This window comes from Epinephelus fuscoguttatus, linkage group LG1 (genome assembly GCF_011397635.1).
Source record: "Epinephelus fuscoguttatus linkage group LG1, E.fuscoguttatus.final_Chr_v1".
Lineage (NCBI taxonomy): Eukaryota > Metazoa > Chordata > Actinopteri > Perciformes > Serranidae > Epinephelus > Epinephelus fuscoguttatus.
Window position 1 is genome coordinate 47,575,024 of NC_064752.1, and position 24,997 is coordinate 47,600,020.

At 40.9% G+C, this 24,997-nt stretch overlaps 1 protein-coding gene across 2 annotated transcripts in view; it reads left to right on the plus strand.

Moving 5' to 3' along the window:
- Positions 1-24,997, plus strand: part of LOC125885530 (copine-9-like) — a 312,413-nt gene that overhangs the window by 251,311 nt on the left and 36,105 nt on the right. For both annotated transcript variants that reach the window (XM_049571170.1, XM_049571177.1), the window contains 3 exons: positions 262-308; positions 2,675-2,856; positions 17,964-18,091. In XM_049571170.1, coding sequence (XP_049427127.1) covers positions 262-308; positions 2,675-2,856; positions 17,964-18,091 — 357 coding nt within the window. The remainder of the gene's footprint in view (positions 1-261; positions 309-2,674; positions 2,857-17,963; positions 18,092-24,997) is intronic.

Consider the following 24,997-nt stretch of genomic DNA (forward strand, 5'->3'; position numbering starts at 1 on the left):
TGGAGAGTCTTCAGCATGAAAATGGTCAAATGTAAAGACTTTGCACAAAACAGCTATTATCAACACATGGATTTTAAAGCACTCTTATAAGCTATACTGTATGAATCATGGTGTCGATCCCTTGCCTAGTGCCAGCTGTAAGCTATTGATGAGTTTCTCAGTCTAGCCTGGACATCTGCAAATGTGCTCCCATCTGGACATGCTGGCACAGTTCTAACATCTCTGCTTTGAATGATACTGATGTGCTCAATCTCCCACCAGGACACAACTCAATTTCACTGTGGCCATAGACTTCACAGCATCTAACGGTAGGACCGTGTTACATTTCTGTGCATGCAAGAAGCATCTGTTGGTCACTGAAATTGTTTTGCCTGCAATGTTTGTCACAGTTATCACTTCAGTAATGGACTGTATTCACTCCACTTCAGTGATGGACTGTATTCTCGTCTTTGGGTTGGTCCTCTGTAATATTTCTGCAACATATGATTGTCACTGCACATATGAAAGATTTACTTTGATAGGCTCTAAATTGCATTTTACAAAATAAATACTTTTTTTTAAAGATTATTTTTTAGGGCTTTTTGCCTTTAATGTACAGGATAGAGTGAAATGAGGGAGAGAGAGAGAGCGGGGGGTGACATGCAGCAAATGGTTGCAAGCCGGAGTCGAATCTGCCTTATACCCATATACATACCTAAATCAATTAAAGGAGAATGTAGGAAAAGGGTATGTACTATAACTTACAGGGATTGTTTGGATTTTGTGAAGTGGGGTTGTATGAGGTACTTATCCATATCCAATGTATTACCTACAGCGGATACTGGTCAGCATGCCCCCAGTTTGGAGAAGTAGACAGGAGTACCGCCACGGAAGCTAAGCAAAGTACTGCTGTATATGGGTTCAGTAATAAACTATGACTTTGCTGTTTTAAATGGTTATTTCGGATTCACCAAAGTCACACAATAGCATAAACTAAGTAACTGATGGAAGCAGCAAAAGACCAACAAACCAAAATTATTGTTTTTCTCAATGGAGTCTTGTGGCTTGGCAAGAGCATAAATGTGGAACTGAAGCTGTTAATGGCTTCCCAGTCGGAACGGGCTCTCAATATAGCGTACACTTAAACTGATATTGATTTTTTTAGGTGTCTAAAATACATTTGGTTGCTGACCCCCCTCCACAGCAGTGCATTGCTTAGCTCCCATTTTGGTATTCCTGCCATTCCTCCAAACTGGAGGCATACTGACAAACATCTATTGTAGGTAATACACTGACTATAGAATACCTCATACAACCCCACTTAAGAAAATCTGAGCTAACCTTTTAACAGCTGAATAAGCAAACAGTTAGTTGCAGTATCTATGGTGATGAATACTTTTGTGCTTGTGGTGGAAGGTTGTCTCATAATTTACCTGGTCATTACTGTAATACTCACCCCCTTAATGCAGAGGGTCCTCGACAGCTGTTAGTGTGACTTCATAAGGAGTGATACTGTGCTCTGTAGTGAAGCGTATGTGAGATGAAATATGTAGGAAAAACCCATAGAGCTGCATTTCAGTTTTTTCCACCAGGTACAAGAAGACCAGCGGTGTATGCCTCAGAGATACAGAATAAAAGCATTATGATATTCTGTATGTCGGTCAAACTGTTGTGGTGCTGTGGAAAAGAATTTCCCCTCTGGGGACAATAAAGTCTGAAGTCTAAAAGTCTAAGTCGATAATAAAAATTAAAAGCCCCACTCCCTACTAGGCCTGTGTGTTATGCCCAAATTTTCCCCACTACTTTGCTCTGGAATTTAATCTCCATACTCAGCAATGAAAAGCACTGATGACTAATTAGGGTCAGAAAAAAAAATGAAAATATCACAATGTACTTGTGCTTGTAGAGGTCACACATAATGAACTAACTATACACCGGACATTAAATAGTGCTGGGTTCACATTAGACAACATCAGCCCAATAATAGCCCGATGTGGTGTGGACTGGGAGTGTTGTCCACAATAATCCATCGTTTCATTTCATGTGTTGTGTCATAGAAGATGACAACTGAAGCGCGTCTGGGATGCCTCATGATGTCTCAACAGAAAGTCTAGCATGTTTGATTTTCTTTTTGTCTTCCACGACTTCTCCCATCACAGCCGTCACTTTGACCACTAGGAGAACAGATCGATCTGCTGTTGTGGATAAAAGTACAGTAATAACACCCCAGCCTTTTAGATATTTCTTCTAGAGACTTTACCACACAGAGTAAAACAGGCAAACAATGGCGTTAAACAGCAGAGGCACTTTAGCAACCGAGCGAGTACTGCCATTAGCATCGAGCTAGCAAAGAATGTTATTTCTTCATAATGAAGAAGGATATAAAGGAATTAAATTCACAAATAGTGGCAGGGCTTTTACTTACCACGACTGCAGAGGTTACCAGCTTCATTTGACACAGACTACATTAGACACAGGTCTTTATTTCTCATTCCCTCTGTATTTTTCTGTTTTTTATTTTTAATCCACTCCCATTTGCCCCTCAGTGAAAGTGACTGATGAATTTACCATAATCAGAAAGATGAAAGATTGCATGTCTTGATTCTCTAAAAAAGTATTTGGTCATGTAAATGTTACCGCATGATTCTTCTAATCCCTCTGTGTGTGCTGGGTGTGGTGATGCTTCTCTGTCCAGGAAACCCATCCCAGCCCACCTCACTGCACTACATGAGTCCGTACCAGATGAATGCATACGCCATGGCTCTAAAGGCTGTGGGGGAGATTATCCAGGACTATGACAGTGACAAACTCTTCCCAGCATACGGCTTTGGGGCTAAACTTCCCCCAGATGGCAAGATCTCCCACGCCTTCCCACTGGTAAGAGACACTGACATAAAAACACTGACAAACAAAGAGAGTGAGAGAAAAGGTAGTTCTGTTGTCGTTGTTTAATTAAATACAAGTGAAAGACATTTTGTGATATTCACTGAATAGTTATTTCTGCTTTTGGACTGAAAACTATACTAACATGACACCTCAGTTGATGATATTTTCACATGTAAAGCACATTTTTGCAACAGCAGAGAAACTATTTTGCCAAATTTAACTTGCTTTTTTTAAAAGCTTTTGTTTATTGCTGACTTGTGTGAGCTCTGACTAAATCACTGCCAGGATGTCAAATGTGACCATCTGTTAGACTTAAGGTCTCGCCGGCCACTAATGTAGAGTTCACTTCCATTTTGGACTTTCTTTAGGACCGACTTTGGCCAAATAAAAATGCAATCAAACACTCTGTAAAGCCAATATGGAGCAAAAAAGAGTATCCTATATGCAACAGTAACACCATTCATAAGTTAAGAGACCTGTTAAGGCACAACAGGAAATCTTAAGTGGACAGTTGGGGGGCAGCGCAGACAGGTGGAGCCTTTCAGGAGGAGGTCCAGAGGGCAGGGCTGATGAGCTGAGCAGGTCTGGAAGGTGACCAGGAGGCAGGGTAAATGGGCGGAGTAGGTCTAGAGGATGGGCAGAAGCATGGCCAAGAGGCTGGACCACCTCTGGGAGACAGGCAGGAGGACGGCCAGACGGGTGGAGCCTCTTTGGTGGATGACCAGGAGGTCAGCGATGGAAACAAGTCCCTCTAGAGGTCACTGACGGGACACCTCTTGAGGACAGACGCAGGACCCTCCTGGAGGCAATAGAACATCAGAGCAGGAGGCCGACGTCAGGACAGCAAAGCAGGAGGCCGGCAACAGGTCTGGGAGATCTGGATGAGCATCAACAGGGCCGGTTGATTGGTGGTCCGGGAGGTCATCTGTGGGCATGGCCGACTGGAGGTTTTGGGTCGCTGGGGCACTGAGCAGCAGAGTTTCTGTGGTGTGGAACAGCTGTGCAAGTCAACAGTGTTGAGAGTCATGGGGGACTACACCCCTTCATCAGGACTTGACCTGTAGAATACCATCAATGTTCCAAGAAAAAGACAGACAGAGCAGTAGATTGCCTGCTGAGTCCATAATTTGCCGGTTTGCACTGTCACAGCTAGTGTGTGAGGTGACAGAGATTGGACCCAAATGCAGACAGTTCCAGGCAGCAGGATGAATTCATAGTTTATTGTAGAAGCATGAGTGTGGATAAGCTTAGAGGCATCAAGAGTCCCAGCTTTGGCAGAAGGTCCTGCAGGCACGTAACAAGTAGCAGCAAAATGCATCGTAACAGTGACAATAAACTGTCAAGGCATGAAGGAACTCTGCTGGTATTTTTAGAGCTGGATCTTATCAGAGGGAAGGGGAAGCAGGTGGGTGATTAGGTGATGCAGGTGAGGAGGTGGGTGGAAGGGCAGGCAGAGCAGATGAGGGAAGTGGGAATAGGTGTGGAGATGGGTGTGGCCGTTGGATGATGGGCGAAGGACGGAAAGTCAGAGGATACCTGGTAGATGCAAGGAAAATAGCAATGGAGAGGCAGAGAAACAAACTGTGATACTGATAGGAAATTAAAGGCAATAGGGCACACACACACACACACAATTCACAAAGAGTTTAAGGATGGGGGCTGGGGAAGAGGGAGTGTGTCAATAGAGGCCCACAGCGCATTCATGCCCTAGGTTCCCTAGCAGAGCTGGATAGCCCAAACATTTCAAACTGGCTTTAACCACCCAAACACAAATCCCATTTTTACAATTTTTCATTAAGTAACTGTTATCATATACAGCACTGTTTTGAATCATGTTTGAATCATTTTAAGGACCATTCATTTCTCCTTTTTTTTCCTCTGATTACAAGCGTTGCCATATTGAGACAAAGTAACCCCAAGAGAGCATGATTTTTCTATGCCTCCATGCTGGCAAGAGCTGTGGCCAGATGCATTACATTTTTTGGGTTGTTGTCTGTCTGTCCCGTGCTTGTGAACACGATATCTCAAGAACACCTTGAGGAAACTGAGACATCATTACGTTTTACAGAAACACTTTTCTGGCCATTACTTAATGCCATAACTCAGGGACAGAAAGGGAAATATATGGTCAGATACTTAATTGGTGACACTTAACTTGTGTGTCCACCTCGAAATTGCGTTGCTTATATAGATCTTCTGTGCTGCCGGGTTGAGGATGTTTGTAAGGCATCAGCATTTTAGAATATGCAGTTTCTTTGCAGCAACATTTGAAGCATTGCCAACCATCATGGCTACCTAGGGAGGACAGACATGGATGTAAACTGTAAATGCAACTTGACTGGTTTGCAGAGACATACAACCACAAGGCAGTTAGAAGTCCCCTGTGGAGTTTGGACCACTACTAATGCTAAGGAGCAATGTTTTTATGTGTGGGTCTCTGTGTTGTTTGTTCATGCACACACACAAGGGCGTGATGTGCTGAATTCACTTCAACTCAGGACAACTTGTTAAGTCAATGAAAGGAAAGGTTACATAAACCCACAAGCTGTAGGCATTGTCAAGTAGTCTTGTGAAGTGGATGACTGAGGCAGAGGAAAGGAACAAGAGGTGGGAGGAAGAAAACACTGTGAATCACGCTGCACGTCGAAAGAAAAGAAGTTCATCTGTTTGATGGTTTGGGAGTGATGGAGAAAGAATAGAGAGCAGATAGACAGGCAGCAACACGGAGAAATATTCTGATGCTGCACTGCTTAGCTAAGCATTGTCAGCCAATAGGAGAGAAAACAGTAGCAATCAGCAAAGCAGCAACTTGAAAAAAGACTTATCCTTGGATTCCAAATGTTTGCCTCCCTGGACAGTCATATTAGAGGAAATGAGGAGAAAAGTGGGCGAGAGATGAACATAAAAAAGGAGAGTCTTATATTTGGTGGTGTTCCAAGGCTGCAGGATAAGATTAGTAGGAGTTTTTTAAGTGGATGATAATGGGCAGATTTTTTCATACGGGTGTAAACATCTCAATGACACACTTCAGGTCTTTCATTAGTGGACTGGAGGAACTTTTTCACTGACCTGAAACTGTCGTTTTCAATCAGGTTTGTCAAACCCTGATCCTCCTGGCTCACTCCCAGTCAGAAGTCAGTGGTGGACAAGAGCGTCAACATCTGGCTTGTCTAGATTCATCACTTTGTATAACTTTGCTCCTTTCCATGTGAGCAGCCACTCAATCAGCTTTCCCAATTAGAGTTCACCTCAGCGTGACAAATCCCGCTGCTGTGTCGTGCTAAGGCAAGTCTAATTAGGAATCTATTGTTTGGAAACTGCTTTGAGCACATTGAGCAATCTAGAGTTCATCAAATGTAAAGTTTTAGTATCTTGTCTCATAATGAATGGCTCATGTAGGGCAGGTCCTGGATAAAGGGAGAAAATAACCTCTGCAGAAATATACTGTTTATATGCGTGTTGTGAGAAAGTGAAACTGGCATTGTGCAAAAAGCGTTTTTAATTAGACACATCCCTGGTTCAGATCAAGGTCAGAATAATTAAGTAAAAAGCAGCACTTGTATACATTAACTCCCAATAAAGAACATATTATGCAATTTTGAATAGCTTACATTGCAATAAATTAAGAGTAAGTGTACCTTGAAGCGTTCTCTCCTTCACAAGGACATTAGAGAAAATATTTGTCTTTCATGAGGGTTATTTGACACTGATTAACTCTGAGCATCTATTGTGTAGCTCCTCTGTGTTCATGCTTAATTAACAGTGTCTTCTGAATCTGTTTTTGATACTTTAAAGAAATCCATATTATAAAACAAAAACTTCAGTCTCAGAGGGAATAATTAAAAAGTATTTTTTTAGAGAGATAACAGGAAGCCTCAGCGTGTGCATGTGAACCTGCCTTTGAAAAAGAGAAGATGATTAGCCATCAACAGCTACTGTATTTAATTTAATTTAATTTTTTTAATTTTATATACTTTATTAATCCCCCTCCGGGTAAATTCCATTTTTCCACTCCGTCGTCATTAACACACAGGTCCGAAATACACACACATACACAAACAGGACCTATACATGCACTAAGTGGAGAGATGTCAGAGTGAGGGGGCTGCCATGGACAGGCACCCCGAGCGGTTGGGGGGTTCGGTGCCTTGTTCAAGGGCACCTTGGTAGTGCCCAGGAGGTGAACTGGCACCTCTTCAGCCACCAGTCCACGCTCCATAGTTTGGACCGGATGGGGGCTTGAACAGGCGACCCTCCGGGTCCCAAGCCAAGTGGACTGAGCTACTGCGAGGTCACTGCCAAAGACACAGAAACATATTTTGTTTTTTAATAACGATTTGAGAATACTGAATGTAATTAAAAGCAGGTGATATGCAGTAATGAATCATTTCTATAATTTTCACTACTGCAGTACTGCATGTTTTTTTACCAAAATTAATGCAAAAAAACAACCTAGCTAACAATAGAAAGTAAGATCACAGAGGGAAGTGAAACACTGTTCATCTGCGCACACTGTGATGCCACACACCTGGTTCAATATCAGCAGTTTCCCTTCATACTGATTGTGGTGGTTCACTTTTACACTGTGATCTGTAGCCTGTAGTTCAGCTTTAGCTTCTAACTATCTTTAGCTTTTTAACCTGTTTTTGCTGATGAGTCAGTTTGACAATGCCTTGATACACAGCTGGTTCAATATCAGCAAAGTTTGCCTGCTTCCCTTCACTGGTTCCTGCAGGGTTGGTCTTTTTTCAGTGTTCAATTTCAATCAATTCAATCAATTTTATTTATAAAGCCCAAAATCACAAATCACAATTTTCCTCACAGGGCTTTACAGCATACAAGATCCCTCTGTCATTTGGACCCTCACAGCGGATAAGGAAACCCCCCCCCCAAAAAAAAACAAAAAACCCTTTAACGGGGAAAAAAACAGTAGAAACCTCAGGAAGAGCAACTGAGGAAGGATCCCTCTTCCAGGACGGACAGACGTGCAATAGATGTCGTACAGAACAGATCAGCATAACAAATTAACAGTAAAACAGTAATCTGTATGACACAATGAGACAGAAAGAGAGACAGAGAGAGAGAGAGGGAGAAAGAGAGATGCAGGACAGACGGTAATGGCAGTAGCTTACAACAACATTAATGAAAGTAATAATATTATTGTTATAGTTCTGGCTACTGTGGTACAATATGTTGAAAGTATATATTAGTATCTGGCAGTATACATGTGTGATAATAATCCTATGTGTATAATAACAGTAGAAGTATGACTAATGACTAATGATGGCAGCAGCAGCAGCAGGAGGCATCTGGCAGGACCACGGCAGCAGCACAACTACACACATCACGCTATCCCGGCACCGCTGCGATATGAGTTAACCTGAGAGACAGTGGAGCACAAAGGCTCCAGAGAAGAAGCCGAGTTAGTGACATCCAGAATGGCCGAGTTAGCAAGAGGCACTAATAGAATATGAGAGAGAGAGAGAGAGAGAGAGAGAGAAGGTGCCCGGTGTATTATAGGGGGGTCCTCCGGCAGACTAGGCCTAAGTCAGCCTAACTAGGGGCTGGTACAGGGCAAGCCTGAGCCAGCCCTAACTATAAGCTTTATCAAAGAGGAAAGTCTTAAGTCTAGTCTTAAATGTGGAGACGGTGTCTGCCTCCCGGACCGTAACAGGAAGATGATTCCACAGGAGAGGAGCATGATAGCTGAAGGCTCTGGCTCCTGATCTACTTTTGGAGACTTTAGGGACCACGAGTAACCCTGCGTTCTCAGAGCGCAGTGTTCTGGTGGGATAATAAGGCACTATGAGCTCTCTAAGATATGACGGAGCTTGACCATTTAGAGCTTTATAAGTTAACAGTAGGATTTTAAATTAATTTCTGGATTTTACAGGGAGCCAGTGCAGAGAAGCTAAAACAGGAGAAATATGATCTTGTTTCTTAGTTCCTGTTAGTACACGTGCTGCTGCATTCTGAATTAGCTGGAGAGTTTTTAAGGACTTACTAGAGCTATCTGATAATAGAGAGTTACAGTAATCCAGCCTTGAGGTAACAAAAGCGTGGACCAATTTTTCTGCATCTTTTCGGGTCAGGATAGGCCTAATTTTTGCAATATTACGCAGATGAAAAAATGCAGTCTGTGAGGTTTGTTTTAAATGAGAATTAAAAGACAAATCTTGATCAAATGTTACTCCGAGGTTTCTTACGGTAGTGCTAGAGTCCAGAGCAATACCATACCAAACTATGTCATCAGATAAAGAGTCTCTGAGGTGTTTGGGGCCAAGAACAATAACTTCAGTTTTGTCTGAATTTAACATCAGGAAATTGGTGCTCATCCAGGTTTTTATGTTTTTATGGCAGTTATGGAGTTTAGTTAATTAATTACTTTCTTCTGGCTTCATTGATAAATACAACTGAGTATGATCCGCATAACAATGGAAATTTATAGAGTGATTTCTAATGATGTTGCCTAAAGGAAGCATATATAGAATAAATAGGATTGGTCCGAGCACAGAACCTTGCGGCACTCCAAAACAAACTTTAGTACGTAAGGATGATTCATTATGAACGTGAACAAACTGAAAACGATCAGATAAATAAGATTTAAACCAGCTTAGTGCAGAACCTTTTAGGCCAATTAAGTGTTCCAGTCTCTGTAGCAGAATTTGATGGTCAGTAGTGTCAAACGCCGCACTAAGATCTAATAAAACAAGTACAGAGACGAGTCCTTTGTCTGAAGCAATCAGAAGGTCATTTGTAATTTTAACTAGTGCTGTCTCAGTGCTATGATGCACTCTATATCCTGACTGTAATTCCTCAAATAAATTATTATCATGGAGAAAATCACACAGCTGGTCTGCGACTACTTTCTCAAGGATCTTTGACATAGAGGGAAGATTAGATATTGGTCTGTAGTTGGCTAACACCTCTGGATCCAGGGTGGGCTTTTTTAGTAGAGGTTTAATTACAGCTACCTTAAAAGACTGTGGTACATAGCCTGTTAATAAGGATATATTGATCATATCTAATATATGAGTGTTAACTAAAGGTAAGACCTCCTTAAGTAGCCTAGTTGGGATGGGGTCTAAGAGACACGTTGATGATTTAGATGAAGAAATCAATGCGGTCAATTCTTGAAGAGAAATCGGGGAGAAGCAATCTAAATATATATTAGGTCTTACAGCTGTGATTGAGGTTAGATAGGTACTATCTGAGGACAGGAGGTCATGAATTTTGCCTCTAATAGTTAGAATTTTGTCATTAAAAAAGCTCATAAAATCATTACTGCTAAGGGCTAAAGGAATACAAGGCTCAATAGAGCTCTGACTGTCAGTCAGCCTGGCTACAGTGCTGAAAAGAAACCTGGGGTTATTTTTGTTTTCTTCTTTTAAAGCTGAGTAATAGTTTGCTCTGGCATTGCGGAGGCCCCTCTTATAAGTTTTGAGACTGTCTGCCCAGATTAAACGAGATTCTTCAAGTTTGGTTAATCGCCAATTCCTTTCAAACTTTCGCGATATTTGTTTTAACTTACGGGTTTGAGAGTTACCAAGGAGCGAACTTTCTTGGCTTTGTTAACTTCTTTTTAAGAGGAGCTACAGAGTCAAGTGTTGTTCGCAGCGAGCCTACGGCGCTATCGACAAAATGATCAATTCGGGAGAGGTTAAAGTCGGTACGGGAAACCTCTGTTACTGAAGGACTTGGTATTGAATTTAACGACGGAGTAATCATTTCCTTAAATTTTTACAGCACTATCTGATAAACATCTAGTATAGTAACTGTTGCTGAGTGGCGTGTAATCGAGTAAAAAGAAATCAAAAGTAATCAGATAATGATCCGATAGCGAGGGATTCTGTGGAAAGACTTTTAGGTTATCAATTTCAATTCCATACGTGAGAACTAGATCGAGGGTATGGTTAAAACAATGAGTGGGTTCATGTACACCCTGACTGAAGCCGATGGAGTCTAATAATGAGATAAACGCGGTAGCCAGGGAGTCATTATCAGCGTCAACATGAATGTTAAAATCGCCTACAATAATAACTTTATCTGATTTAAGAACTAGACTGGATAAAAACTCTGAGAATTCAGATACAAATTCAGAATACGGGCCAGGAGCACGGTACACTGTAACAAATAAAAGTGGCTGCGAGATTTTCCAGGTCGGATGTAAAAGACTAAGAAGGAGGCTTTATAATATAATCATCAAAAAGCAAAAACAGCATGTGTTTACATTCAGCGGGCTGTATCTTCAGTAGCTAGCTAGCTAACTCTACACTTTTCAGGGTTTGATTTTAGTTCTGGAGCCGGGAAGAAAGATATATCTTTTTCCAACCTCTCAAAGTAAGGAGTATCATTAATACATGATGTGCCCCAGGCACAACATTTAGCCTGAAATCCACAAAACCTAGCTGAAAAAACAGCCAAAAAATGAAGGAAATCTGAAACGGTTGCATTAGAGTCAATGGAATACAGCTGTGTTGTTGTCGGACCCCTGGCCCGGTGCTACGTTATGATTGGCCAGTCTGCGTCTGGGGACGAGATTTAGAGAAGGGTCAGTTGAGGAGATGTCTTAATTCCTTACAGAGACAGACTGAAATCTGTTTCCAAAGCAACCTGCAGTTTTTCAAAGCACTGATCAGGAACAGATAATTGACTTGGGGTAAAAACAAAAAGTATTGTGGCGGTGAATACCTATAGATATGGTACATTGATGAATGGCACATTTACAACACTGATGCAGGAAGAATATTTCAAGGAGTGAAAAAGAATCTGAAGACACTGGTGTGTGATTTGTTAGAAATAAGAAGGTTAAGATGTCAATTATTATTTCCTTTTTTGAGAAATGAGATCCTTCTCTCATGCAATTCATCTTTTTTCTCACAGAAGAATGAGATCAAAGAGAATTTCACAGGTTTAACACATGCTTATCTGAATGATGCAGTCTTAAGAGCTGACTAGTTCAGGCAGAACAAAGCAGAAGTGTCAGAGTGATTCAGATGAGAGCAACTTGTGTCAGATACAGGAGGAGTGTCATAAGAGAAAATCCATGGCTAATTCATGGAACTTGTGAGACTCCGAAGCACAGGTGCTTTTTGGATGTACAACATGTGAAAAATTTATTATACTTTTTTTTCACATCGCATGACAGTTCTAAGCCATGACTGTAACATGGATTGCCAATATTGAATTTTCTGTTGATTTGAAACTTTTATAGGTGTAAACATCCAGTGCTTCTTAGCAATGCAAATATTGAGTTGTCCAATCATGTGGCAGCAACTCAGTGCATAAAAGCATGGCGACAGAGTCAAGAGATTTAGTTGTTGAGTTGTTGGTCAGAATGTAGGAGGAATGTATCTGACTTTGAGTTTGATGTCCCATTTATCAGAGGTTGGTGCAATTCATCGATGTGGCGATGCATCGAAATGCGGCACGTGACAATTTGGCATCGATTAATTAACGTCGATGCTTTGCCGCAAGACCGGAACAAAAAACACTTAACCGGAACCTTAACGTGCGCGCCGCCCGGACTGTTTAGTGAGTGAGACCACTACAAACAGAGCGCGTTAGCTTCTTTGCAAAATGGCAACAGCTTCAGCAGCCTCCAAAGAGCGGCCGATTCTCTCGCCACCGGGGTTGACTGCAATCTTGTGGCAGTACTTTGGATTTTATGAGAGAGAAAACAAGACGACTGACAAGACCTACACGATTTGCAAGATTTGCAAAGCAAAAATAAAGTACCTCAGCAACACCACAAACATGAGGCAGCACCTTGTACACTTTCATCCCGAAACGGAGAAGGTTCCTCCGGTCGTGCCCACCACACAGAGGACCATCCTGGAGACTCTGTCCAAACTTCCCAAGAACTCGGAGAAGGCGAAGAGCATTACAAAAGCAATAGCTACTTTCATAGCGACGGATTTACGCCCATATTCAGCCCAGCGTAGCACACTCAAGTTGGAGCACATTGACCAGCTGGTATTCTTGCACAAGAATGTGTGTATCCCAGATTCTGGCACTGACGATGAAGAGTCTGATGAAGATGAGTAGCACAATGTGGACATTTGCCTCTCTCACACAACAGGAGGATGTAGGGGGTCAAGAGGGAGGGGAGGGAATATGGGAGGACAGTTAACTTTAAGATGAGTGTGAGTGCCACTCTGCTCTACTGTGTTTGTGTTGTGTTTACCTCACTGTACTGAAGCTCCAGACTGAATAAGTTCAGTTGAATAATGCACTTTTGTTCAGAATAATGCAATTTGTTACCTTGGAATATGGCAGCTTTTTTGTTAAATTATCCTATCTATATTCCAGACTGAATAAGTTGAATTATTTAATTTTGAGGAATGCACTTTTGTTCTGTATGGCAGCTTTTTTTGTAAAGTTATCCTATTCATATTCCAGACTGAATAACTTTCCATTTTCCATTAAATAAATAAATTTGATGGAAGTACATATCGTGTTTACTTGAATTAATGACCTCATTAAATCCAGGGCTTGACTGTTTTCAGTGTTTTCCACCAATAGAGGGGACAAAGTTAAGTAGGTCAAAGTGCAAATGTTGACATAAGTTATAAAATAAAATATTTTGTGTCTTTGAAAAATACAAGTCAGATGTTCAAAAAACCTTGTTATTTACTTATTGAGTGTAGTTTTAGAGGAACTGAGTTAATTGATAGGCTATTTATTTAAAAATGTAGCCACAGATGAAGACAAAATCAATCTTGTATGGAAGAAAGCATTAAAAAGTGCAATAATCGAAGAATCGTGGCACCAATAAGCGAATCAAATCGACGAGCGCCATAATCGAAGAATCGAAGAATCGAAGCACCCATAATCGAAATCGAATCGAATCGTGAGGTACCCTTGTTGGAACACCCCTACCATTTATACTTGTCATTGACATGTGATCTGTGTCTGGATTTCCGTAGGGAAAAATGCATGTTAATGCAAGAGTAAGGGCTGGAACACATGCAGGTCTTTAACCAGGTGCCGGGTGCTACTCTTGTGCCCACTCTGTTCCAACCTTTAAGAGCGTGGAGGTAGATTTCTGAGGCTGCTAAGCAATTATAACCAGCACCATATCTTAGTCTTGTTACCAGAAATCCTGAGTGCAGAGCTGATTTTCTTCCAGGCATTGTGTTTTAAAATATTGTCTGTGTGACAGATGTAAAGCTCTGGGTAGCCCTGCACTAAAATGAGCAACTTCTCCTCCATATTTACCACATTTACAGAAGTCGGGAAAGATTGGATGTTTCTCTTCATGTGACATGTGGTGTGTGCTGTTTCGTTCAAGAAGTTGAACTCTGTTTATCTCAAAACACAACCGTTGTGCCCTGAAAAACCCGTACTTGGGAACATGTGTGTGTCGCGATAGCATCACTCTCGCTTTTGAGCATGCCATGCGTCTACATTGTAAACAAAGGATTTCAGGGCCCAAAAAACTGCAGAATGTGTATGGGCCATGAATGCACACAGAATGTATTGCAATAAAAATGTGATCAGATCCACCAGACCACATCTGGAGGTCTAGCTTGCACTGTGATCAGATCTCAGCCAGGTGTAAATTTAATCCACAGGGGCACCACATTTTTAGGAAAATACCAGATAGTAGGGTTGGGTCGGTTCTCGGTAATACCAATTCGGTTCAGTACTCAGTCTTGGACCGCATACTCGGGCGGAACATACGCGGAGCGAACTCCGCGGAGGTCTGCCCGGTAAAAGTGCACGTCCTCAAGCCCTGTGCACGCAAAGCACGACCGCACAGACTCCGCTCCGCGCACCATTGTCACACAAAAGACTGTTCGGCATGTATTTTTCACATTGCGGGGATTTTTCACGGACATTTTTACACAAAGTCCGCTCCGCTTATAGTACGCCCGAGTCTGTGGGCGCTTGTGTCTGCCTCTTCGCCAAGCGCACAGCGAGCAGACGAGAGAGGGGGGTGGGGGTGGGGCGGGGATTGAGCTAGGGGGTGCCAGCGCGCATGCGCCAAGGCCTCTATTGTAGCCTGGAGTTTGTTTAACAGTGACGGGGAGTCGGTAATGGCAGACAATTTAGTCTCAAAGAAATCAAGGAATGTGCCACAATGGCAACACTTTGGCTTTGAGCCAGACGAAGGAGGCAACTCTTGTTTACACTGATTGAGTAAGCTGCAAAATTTATTTAAGGAAAGGAATTTTAAGGAATAAAAGAAACAACTTGTTACTGTCACTCTGTTGTCCTAAGGTCGTTTTTTTTTATTTTAAATGAGTCAATTGCGCCCCCAAGTGGCAAAAATATGGTATTACTGACTTGATGCGGTTTTTTTTGTTTGTTTGTTTGTTTGTTTTGTTTGTTTGTTTGCTTGTTTTTTAACAAAAAACGGGCAGTTTTTGTTTTTTTGGGTTTTTTTGCCTGGCGATTGGCTGTCATCAGACAATCCATTTAGAAACAGATTACATGTTAACTTCAGTCTGCAGTCTGACGATTTCTGTAACTTCCAAAAACTGACAATCTGACATCCATATCTACGGTGGCTGAGATGTTCAAATATACTGCATATCCAAAATGCTTTGCAAATTGGAAAAACAAAAACACAGCACAGACACACACACAGCAGAAAAATCATATACAAAAGTCACTATGGAAGAGAGTGTCAACAGATATTGACAATGAAACGAGCCAACTATTATTGCTAGGTTGTCTTGTTATTTACATATCTATGTGCCTGTCTCTGTGTATGGAGGTGCAGTGATATTAAGGCTGATTTATGGTAGGCTGCTCAACACTCTCATTAAGTGTTGCTCAACAGAAACGAAACAGTTTCATGTCATTTTAAATGTATGTATCAGTGAAAGGTTTTAAGTCATATCCATGATAATCCCAGACCCCCTGCATTTTTTTTTTAAAGATACAAATCTTTGTGTAATCTGCCTAGACAGCGGATTAAAATCAAGCAAATATCTGTCCGTGAGTAGCAGATTCCCCTTACTCACTAAATAAAAGTCAGTGAATCAATACAAGCAGTTAATTTTCCTCCCATGGCTCTGACATGAAAAATAGTGAGGTTCCATAAATGTCTGCTGTCAGTCAGCCTGGTTAAGGCAGTTTGCCCGGCCTCGATCCTCTCAGCTCCACAGGAGCTGCTGCTGAAAGGCAGCTGCTTCTGTGGACAGAAACACTGAATGCAGGTCAGAGCTGGTGTGGACTGAAAACTACTATGTCCATGGTAATGATAGTTAACACCGTCAATCATCTAATGTTAGATGGCAGAGTACATGTCTGATATCAGGCAGGAAAATATAAAGATATTATCCAACATTGCTCATTTATGACAATCACATAGTGATAGTGATCACAGTAAGCTAGCAAACATCATTGCACTTATCACTCATTTCCATTGTGGCTTTTGCAGGTGATTAAAAGAAAAGATTGTTTTGTTCTTTCATTAACTAAGGCATTTTATACAGTTTGGAGGGATGCACTATGGTAGAAACTGTTAAAAGCAGGTAGTGGCACATTTTTGTGAAGAATATGTATAAAGATATCAAATCATGTATATTTGTTTATGGTACTAAATCTGAGTTTTTTGCAAACCTTGGAGGAGTTCAACAGGGAGAAAACCTATCACCATTGCTGTTTGCTCTGTTTCTCAATGACCAAGGGGATTACCTACTACAGTATGATTGTAAGCCCATTAACTGTGATGACAACAAGATAGGTAGTTACATCCAGCTTATGATACTGATGTACACAGATGATACAATTATGTCTACAACAATAGAAGATTTACAGAAAGCAATAGATCATATGCGCAATTTCTGTGAGAGATGGAAGTTAAAAGTTAATAGTGATAAAACTAAAGTTGTCAGAATCTAGGACCCAAATGCACGACACAGAAGACAAAGTTCAGATAAACAATCTTATAATTTCAAAGTGCAAAAGAAAATCACTCTTACAGAGGAAAACTTACAAACACTTTAGACAATCAGACCAGCAGGACACACAAGGGGAAGGGCCAAGTTACCTGAAATGAGAGGAGAGTCAGATTTCAAAATAAAACAGGAAGCCACAAGACAGCATAGACACATGACAAAAAAACTAAACCCAACCAGATTTCCTGGACATGACCAAAGTCACAGTTTCTGGTAACAGAAAAGCTGACATTAGCATTATTAGCATTATGTGTGCCATCATGGCTCTTGCAGGTTAAGCAGATACAGGATGAATGTGGCTTGTTTTACCTCTTTCTCACACAAAAAGTGTAACATCAACTGGTGAAAACACTTAAACAGAGGCTAAAAGATCAGTTCATGTAAAAGTGGCAAAGTGAGCTCAGAAGTATGACATCACGTGCTATATATGTCAAAATTAAACGAGAGTTTAAACTGGAGAAGTATCTGTTGCATGAAAACCAAAAGGAGGCTATTTGTAATTTTAGAGTGAACAACACCAGAATTCCGAAAGTCAGTGGAAGATATAAAGGGCTGGATAGAAATCAGAGGATCTGCTGACTGTGATGATGATGATGATGATGATGATGATGATGGTGTGGGGAAATCGGCATCATATTTAGTTTGAATGTAGGCATAATAATTTACAGAGAATGTTATTTGTTAAACTATTATGATTGTAATTAATTTTGTTATTACAATCAGATAAGCCAGAAGTTATTTGTAAACTAGGTGCTTTTTTTTGAAGAATGCCCTACCTTTGTCTAAGCAACATTTTTTGTACTTTAGCCATGCCGAGGACCATAGTTATGTTATTGTATGTAATGTTTATACTTCATACCATGTGATATAGTCTTGAGTAACACAATGAAATGAAATGGAAAAAAAACTGTTTGACCTCCTCTCTCAAGCTTCTTTGCACAGTTTCTTTCGGTTTTCATGTGAACAACTGAGTGCTACACTATGAATGCCAGGAAAGAGTGCACTCTCATCCTCCATATTGTGTGTCATTCCTCTATACATCAAGGATTTTCATGCTGCCTTTTAGTGTCAGTTATGAACAGCAATAACAGAAATGGATTTTATCAAGACATGATAAAGAGTCCCTATCTGCTTCCTTTCAGTGGGTTCAAGTATTTCTTTTTTACAGAGTTTTCTCTCTTACAGAACTCAAATACAGAAAATCCAAACTGTGTGGGCATCGAGGGTGTACTAGAGGCTTACTTCCAGAGCCTGCGAACTGTTCAGCTGTACGGCCCAACCAACTTCGCTCCTGTCATCAACCAGGTGGCTCGGTGAGAGAGGCACTTATACACTCACAAACACATACCTTCATACACACTCATAAATAATGTCTCTCATACATAAAATCTGCACATTAACATAAGTTTCATATGCATGTGTCACTTACCCTGTGCCATCGTGGGAAGCCAGCTGTTCATATATGCATGTCATGAATACAAACACGTGAATATGACGGAGGTCCTGTGTGTTTTTGGTTTTTTTTTAACAAACAAAGATTATGTTTATATTTAACTTAAACTTTGCCTTTTCTTTCATTCTACTCTAAATACACACACACACACACACACACATACACTACCCTGACAGAGGTCTATTTACTTTTCTGCCAGGTTAGCCTAGATCCACAAAGCTCATAATAACTGGCTTAGAAAATTCATTACAGACAGTCAGCTCAAATTTCTTATTAATTAATGAGAAGACACAACTGGCCAGGGTCGGTTTACTGGAGAGAGATACCTCATCAAATGTCTTCCCCTCTGGTTTAGGTAGCCTTAGCGTTGTAAAACATTTTAAAACACTTTACTCTGACCTGTCACCCAGTTGACACAATTTGCCAAAATGACACGTCTCCCTTGTATGTGTTTTCTCTTATTATTGACTTGGAAAAATAAGTTCAAGCAAAAGATAGACAATTATCAACATACAAGTGAGTCCTGCCATTTCTAACCCCTTCCAAACCCATAAATTAGAGTAAAACAACCCTTTACAAATGCACCCCTTGAACAATGTCACACATAAACACTGTTACTTCCTTTCAATTTACCAAATATCTCTGCACTTTGATCTCACATCACAGGTAACATGCAATATTAATACTGTAGAACAGCACTGACAGATAAAGAAGACAACAATTTTTAGTTTAAATAAGAAAAAGATGAAAATAAATAAATGAAAATTCATTCATTCATTTTATGTAACTGCTTATCCCGTTTAATAGTAATATAATAATAATAATAATACATTTTATTTAAAGGCGCCTTTCTAACACTCAAGGACACTGTACAATAAAAAAAAAAACAGAACAAACAATGAAACCATAAGAAAATACACAGTATGACTTAAAAACAGATTAAAATTAAAATCAAAATTAAGATTAAGATCAAATTTGGACAGTGCAATTGAGATCATAGAAAAGCAGTCTTAAACAGATGAGTTTTGAGTGTGGAGTTGATATTTCTGAGTTCAGGTGGTAGTGCGGCTCTGCTCCCCATGGTGGTGAGATGGGCGGAGGGGACAGTCAGATGGATGGAGGAGGATGATCTGAGGGTACGGGAAGGAGTGGCTGCATGGAGGAGATGGGGCAGATATGGAGGGGCAAGGTTGTGGATGACCTTGAATGTTAACAGGAGGATTTTGAATTCAATACGGGACTTAACCAGGAGCCAGTGGAGCTGCTGCAGGACAGGAGTAATGTGGTGGATGGAGGAGGTTGTGGTGATGATGTGGGTAGCTGAATTCCAGACCAGCTGAAGCTTATGGAGGGATTTGTGAGTGAGACCAAAGAGGAAGGAATTGCAGTAGTCTAAACAAGAAGTGACTGTGAACAAGGATAGCAGTGGTATGGGGGTTGAGGGAGGGGTGGAGGCGGTTGATATTACGTAAGTGGAAGTGGAAGTTTGCAGGCCAGGTAATGTTATTGATGTGTGATTGGGAAGATAAGGCACAGTCAAGGATGACACCCACACTCTTAACCTATGGGGAGGGGGAAACAGAGCAAGTATCAATAAGTTTGGGGTCACAGGGGGTGTTGGAGCCTATCCCAGCTGGGTGAGAGATGGGGTACATCCTGGACAGGTTGCCAGACTATCACAGGGCTGACACATAGAGACAGACAACCATTCATGCTCACATTCACACTGGGGAGAATATTCAAATGCTGGGAGATCTGCGGAGGAACTTTTGAACTTTGCAGAGGAGGGCTCCATTCTCAACTACTTGTAGGCAAGTTATGGCTGCACTCCAGCCTTATGCAGACCTGATCTGTGAACTTTTTGAGCGTGGCAAGACACACAAAGAAATCAGTGACATTTTGCAGCTTGAAGGGGCCACACGGTGTTCCATAATGAGTGTCAGGAGATTCTGCATGGAGCACAACCTTCGGAGGAGAAGTGTTGTTTCAGATGCGTAATTGGAAATGGCTGTGGTTTCTGCAATAAACAGGGTATGTATGCATGTATGTATGTATGTATGTATGTATAGGGTATCCATCCGGGGATACGGGGATCATCCCTTAGCTACTAAATCAATTCAGGACACGGTCCTGTAGTATTTTCGTGCGCTCTCTAATGCATTGGCTACACTACATTATCACATGCTTGAAATTAGATGAGAAATAATAAAATCAAAGAGTTTCACGAGACATAGCAGAAGGCAAGTTTTCAGTCACTCTTCGTCACCGTCGCCATGGTTATGGAGACTCGGGGCGGTAGTTAAAACGTCTGCCCGTAATATGAAAGAGGCTGTCCAGATAAAGATATGTATGGTTGACCACGAATAAAAACTTTGTGATATTTTGATAACTGGGTCAAAATAGAACAGGTTGTTTTGAGTCATGTGTGCATGTTTTAGCATTTCCTGACAGTCCATAATCCACAGTTTGAACAGCAGTGTGCCATCTTTGCTCCTAACCGATTGCTCTGTTTGGCAAAAAAAAAATGTTAACAGTTTATCAGTTTGAAAACCATATATCTTGTCAACTGAATGTAGGTCAGAACAGATTTGCATGTCATTGCATTCTGTGTTTATTTAAGTTTTATACAACGTCCCAACTTTTCTGGAATTGGGGTTGCACATTTCAACAGCAGATGACTACTACTTAACCTTTGCCAGGACAGATTATCACAAACACTGTTGCTTCCAGCATAAAGCTGTATTCAATTCCAGTGCTTTTAGGAGAGCAGAGAAAGGATGCTCCCCATAGAGCATGTCAGTGTCACCGTAAAGGTTAATGATACCCTGCTCTGCAAAATATGCCAACCCCTTTAGATCACCTACACAGAGCCCTGGTGGTTTTACTGCTGGAGGTTTTGACTGTTTCTTGAATGACAACATTGTATTAACTCTATATTTTAGATTTGTGCTGCTTTAATGACCACCCATGTTACTTGCTCCATCTCAAACCAGCAAAAATAAGATTAGAATAAACCTTTTTTATCTTTTATGATTATGACTCTTTGAAGTTAGGGAAACACTGTGATCATGGCAAGCAAGTTATTGCTGAGGTGTGGCAAATCTTTGTAAACTGCAAAAAATCATTGTCATGGTTAGGGGTGGGCCCTAAAATAATATCACGATATTTGAGGGTGTTTTTTGCGATAATGATATTCTTGGCAATATAACAAATTAGTAAAAAAAAAAATGTAATTAAGGAAAACAGAATTGCAACAAAATAAGTGATATAGTTTACATGTCACCTTAATAGTTTTTTCACACCTGGCCATTTTTCCTCTAACCATCATCTTGTAACCTGTGACTGGCTGTTATGCTATCATTACCGTTGCACATTTACACATATGTAGTTTACATTACCAAATGTTTAATTACTTCACAACACTGACTCCATGTGTGCATGGCGATAGAAGAAAGGGAGAGACGCTGTGCTGCTGCTGGACAAGTCGCTGAATGAGGGTAACTTGCGGTAAGTCGCTAAAAGTGCCTGTGAAGTCAGGGTTGTTCAAAAACCATTCAGCACACAACAGTTTAGTCCACACAACTGAAGCTGCTCATCTTTTTGGAACCACCGTAGAGTCGCTAATAATTTTGTTTCAGCCATGCTTGTTGTAGCACACGGACCATGTCACAGAAAAACATTACAAAGTAAACACAGATTTCTTTAATTAAAGACGATCTTTGTAGAACCATGCCAGTCACAATTACTATAGCACCAAACATAATTAATGTCAGTGGCTGTTCTTCCTTCGTTGAATCCCACTTTAATTGCATTCTGAGTCTGGGCTAATTATGTAGGGAAAATACTTTGAGTACTTCATATAGTTAGCATTTTAGAATTTCTGATTAAACCAGAACAGAAAAGTAAGCTAAATAATGTTATCTGGGCAGCAACACCTGTATTATTTAATCCCTGTTGTCTTGTGCCCAACAGTCCTGAATTCACCCTCCTGCTCTGCTCCTCCTCTCTGGCTGGTTGTCTTCAGGGCCACTGCTGCTAAATGCAGAACTGGTTATTTTTAATGATTTTGATGCTTTGGTTTCTCAGGGTTTTAGCTTCTTTTACCCAAGAATTTCAGCTGCTCTGTTTCAGTAAAAGGATGTACAGAGCCATGGGATACAGCCAAGTAATTGATTGCCATCAGCCCCATTTCAATTCAATTTAATTCACTTTTATTTATAAAGCCCAATATCACAAATCACAGTTTGCCTCAGAGGGCTTTACAGCATACAACATCCCTCTGTCCTTTGGACCCTCACAGTGGATAAGGAAAATCTCCCCCAAAAAAACTTAAACAGGGAAAAAAATAGTAGAAACTTCAGGAAGAGCAACTGAGGAGGGATGTCTCATCGAGGACAAGAGAGGAGTGAGAAAAATTGAGACAGAGAGAGACAGAGAGAGAAGCAGGGCAAACAGTAATGACAATTCATTTTAGTAATAATATTATATTAACAGCGGGGCGTCGGTGGCTTAGTGGTAGAGCAGGCACCCCATGTACAAGGCTGTTGCCGCAGCGGCCCGGGTTCGACTCCAGCCTGTGGCCCTTTGCTGCATGTCACTCCCTCTCTCTCTCCCCCTTTCACGCTTGTCTGTCCTATCAAATAAAGGCTAAAAATCTTAAAAAAAAAAAAAATATATTATAATAACAGTAATTTTGGTAGCATATGTTGTGAGTATATGTTAATATCTGATAGTACATATATATATGACAATAATCATATGTGTATATTAACAGTAGAAGTATGATTAATAATAACAACAGTAGTAGGAGGCATCAGGCAGGACCACAGCAGCGGCACAACCACAAAACCCCATCCAGGCATAGCTGCGATTTGAGGGAAGCTGCGAGACAGTGGAGCACAAAGGCTCAGGAGTGGAAGCTGAGTTAGTGATATGCAGTAATAGGATGTGAATGTTAGCAAATGAAGAAAAAACTACTTTTCAGAAACTGAGGGGAGAGAGTGAGAAAAGGGGCCATGTGTATCAGAGGGGTCCCCCGACAGACTAGGCCTAAGTCAGCCTAACTAGGGGCTGGTACAGGACAAGCCTGAGCCAGCCCTAACTGTGAGCTTTATCAAAAAGGAAAGTCTTAAGTCTAGTTTTAAATGTTGAGATGGTGTCTGCCTCCCAGACCGCAACAGGAAGATGGTTCCACAGAAGAGGAGCCTGATAGCTGAAGGCTCTGGCTCCTGATCTACTTTTGGAGACTTTAGGAACCGTGAGTAACCCTGTAGTTACTGAACAGGCCTACAGGACACCCAGGGCCAGCCCAGGGCCTCAATAAATGACCACAAAGAGATGCAAAATGATTTTAAAGAGACACAAAATGACTACATAGATGCATAACAAATACAAAAAGAAGCAAAAATGTCCACACAGAGAAGAAATAATGACCACAAAGAGGTGCAAAATAACTACAGAGAGATTAAAAAAGAACCATAAAGAGGTGCAAAAATGACCACAAAGAGGTGCAAACAAAGAGTTACAAAAATGACCACAAGGAGATGCAAACAACTATGAAGAGATTCAAAACAACCTTAAAGGGATACAAAACCCCCCCAAAGAGATCCAAATGCATCACACCTTATTATCTTCTGATTATTATTTTCTGAACAAGCATGCACCCATGAGGTCAGTTTGAATAACAGCAAAACGGCTACAAAGACACGGAAAAACAACCACAAAGAGACACAAAACAACCATAAAGAGATGCAAATGCATCACATTTATTATCTGATTATTATTTTCTAAACAAGCATGCACCCACGAGATCAATACTTCAAATAACATAGGTAAGAATAAATTAACACACCATGTCTTCCTGCTGAATCCTGCAGCACATGATCTTACAGGCTCTTTTTTAAAAACAAATTACATTTCACCAATAAAACTTTCTTGGAGTTCAGCCTGTGTTGATTTTTTAATGGATTTTGGCTGGTTATTACCTGCTATTGTATTTTTAGGCCCCATATGAAGCAATAATATGCTCTCCCAGTTCTTTGTGATTGTGGTTGCATAATCAAATGGAGTGTGGCGATGCTGTGTTGCTCAGCTATGGGCTCAAGAGCTTCAAAACTCCCTTCCATTCAGAGAGAGAACATGAAACTTTATTTCCTCGCTCCCCGTCCTCACACTTTATTCTGTCATTCTTGTTTAGTTCATGACTCCAGATATGTTTTGCTTGTGATCATCAGATCCACTTCCCTTCCCTCACTCACTTTTTTCTTAATTTTCTTTCCGACTTCCTCCAACCATACCTACCCCACTAACTCTGACTTGCTGTCCCTCTATGTCTCCTAGCCCCCTTTTTTTTTTATCATTCTCATCCTCCCATTTCTTGTTTTCTCTCATCGGCTCTTCCCGGTTCTTTTCTGGCTATTCCTCTTCTTCCCTTTCTTCTTAATTAAATTCCCCATCCATCTCTTCGTTCTCCTCTGGGTCCAGTATTTCCTGTTACTGCTCCTCACACTGCCCCTTCTCTACATCCATCTCTTCTTTGTTGTTGTCATCCATGTGGGAGCTTTAGAGAAGTGATAAGGACAAGAAGGGAGCAGAAGGAGGAAAATGCACAGTATAATTCACATATACCTAAATATACGTGGCCAAATGCAACAACTCTTGCCATTTGCAGTAACTTATTGGAACAAGGATCATATTATCACAGCCAGTGAAAAAGACACTGCTTCACTCCAACAATTAAACTGTGTTTACACATATTGTATTGTTT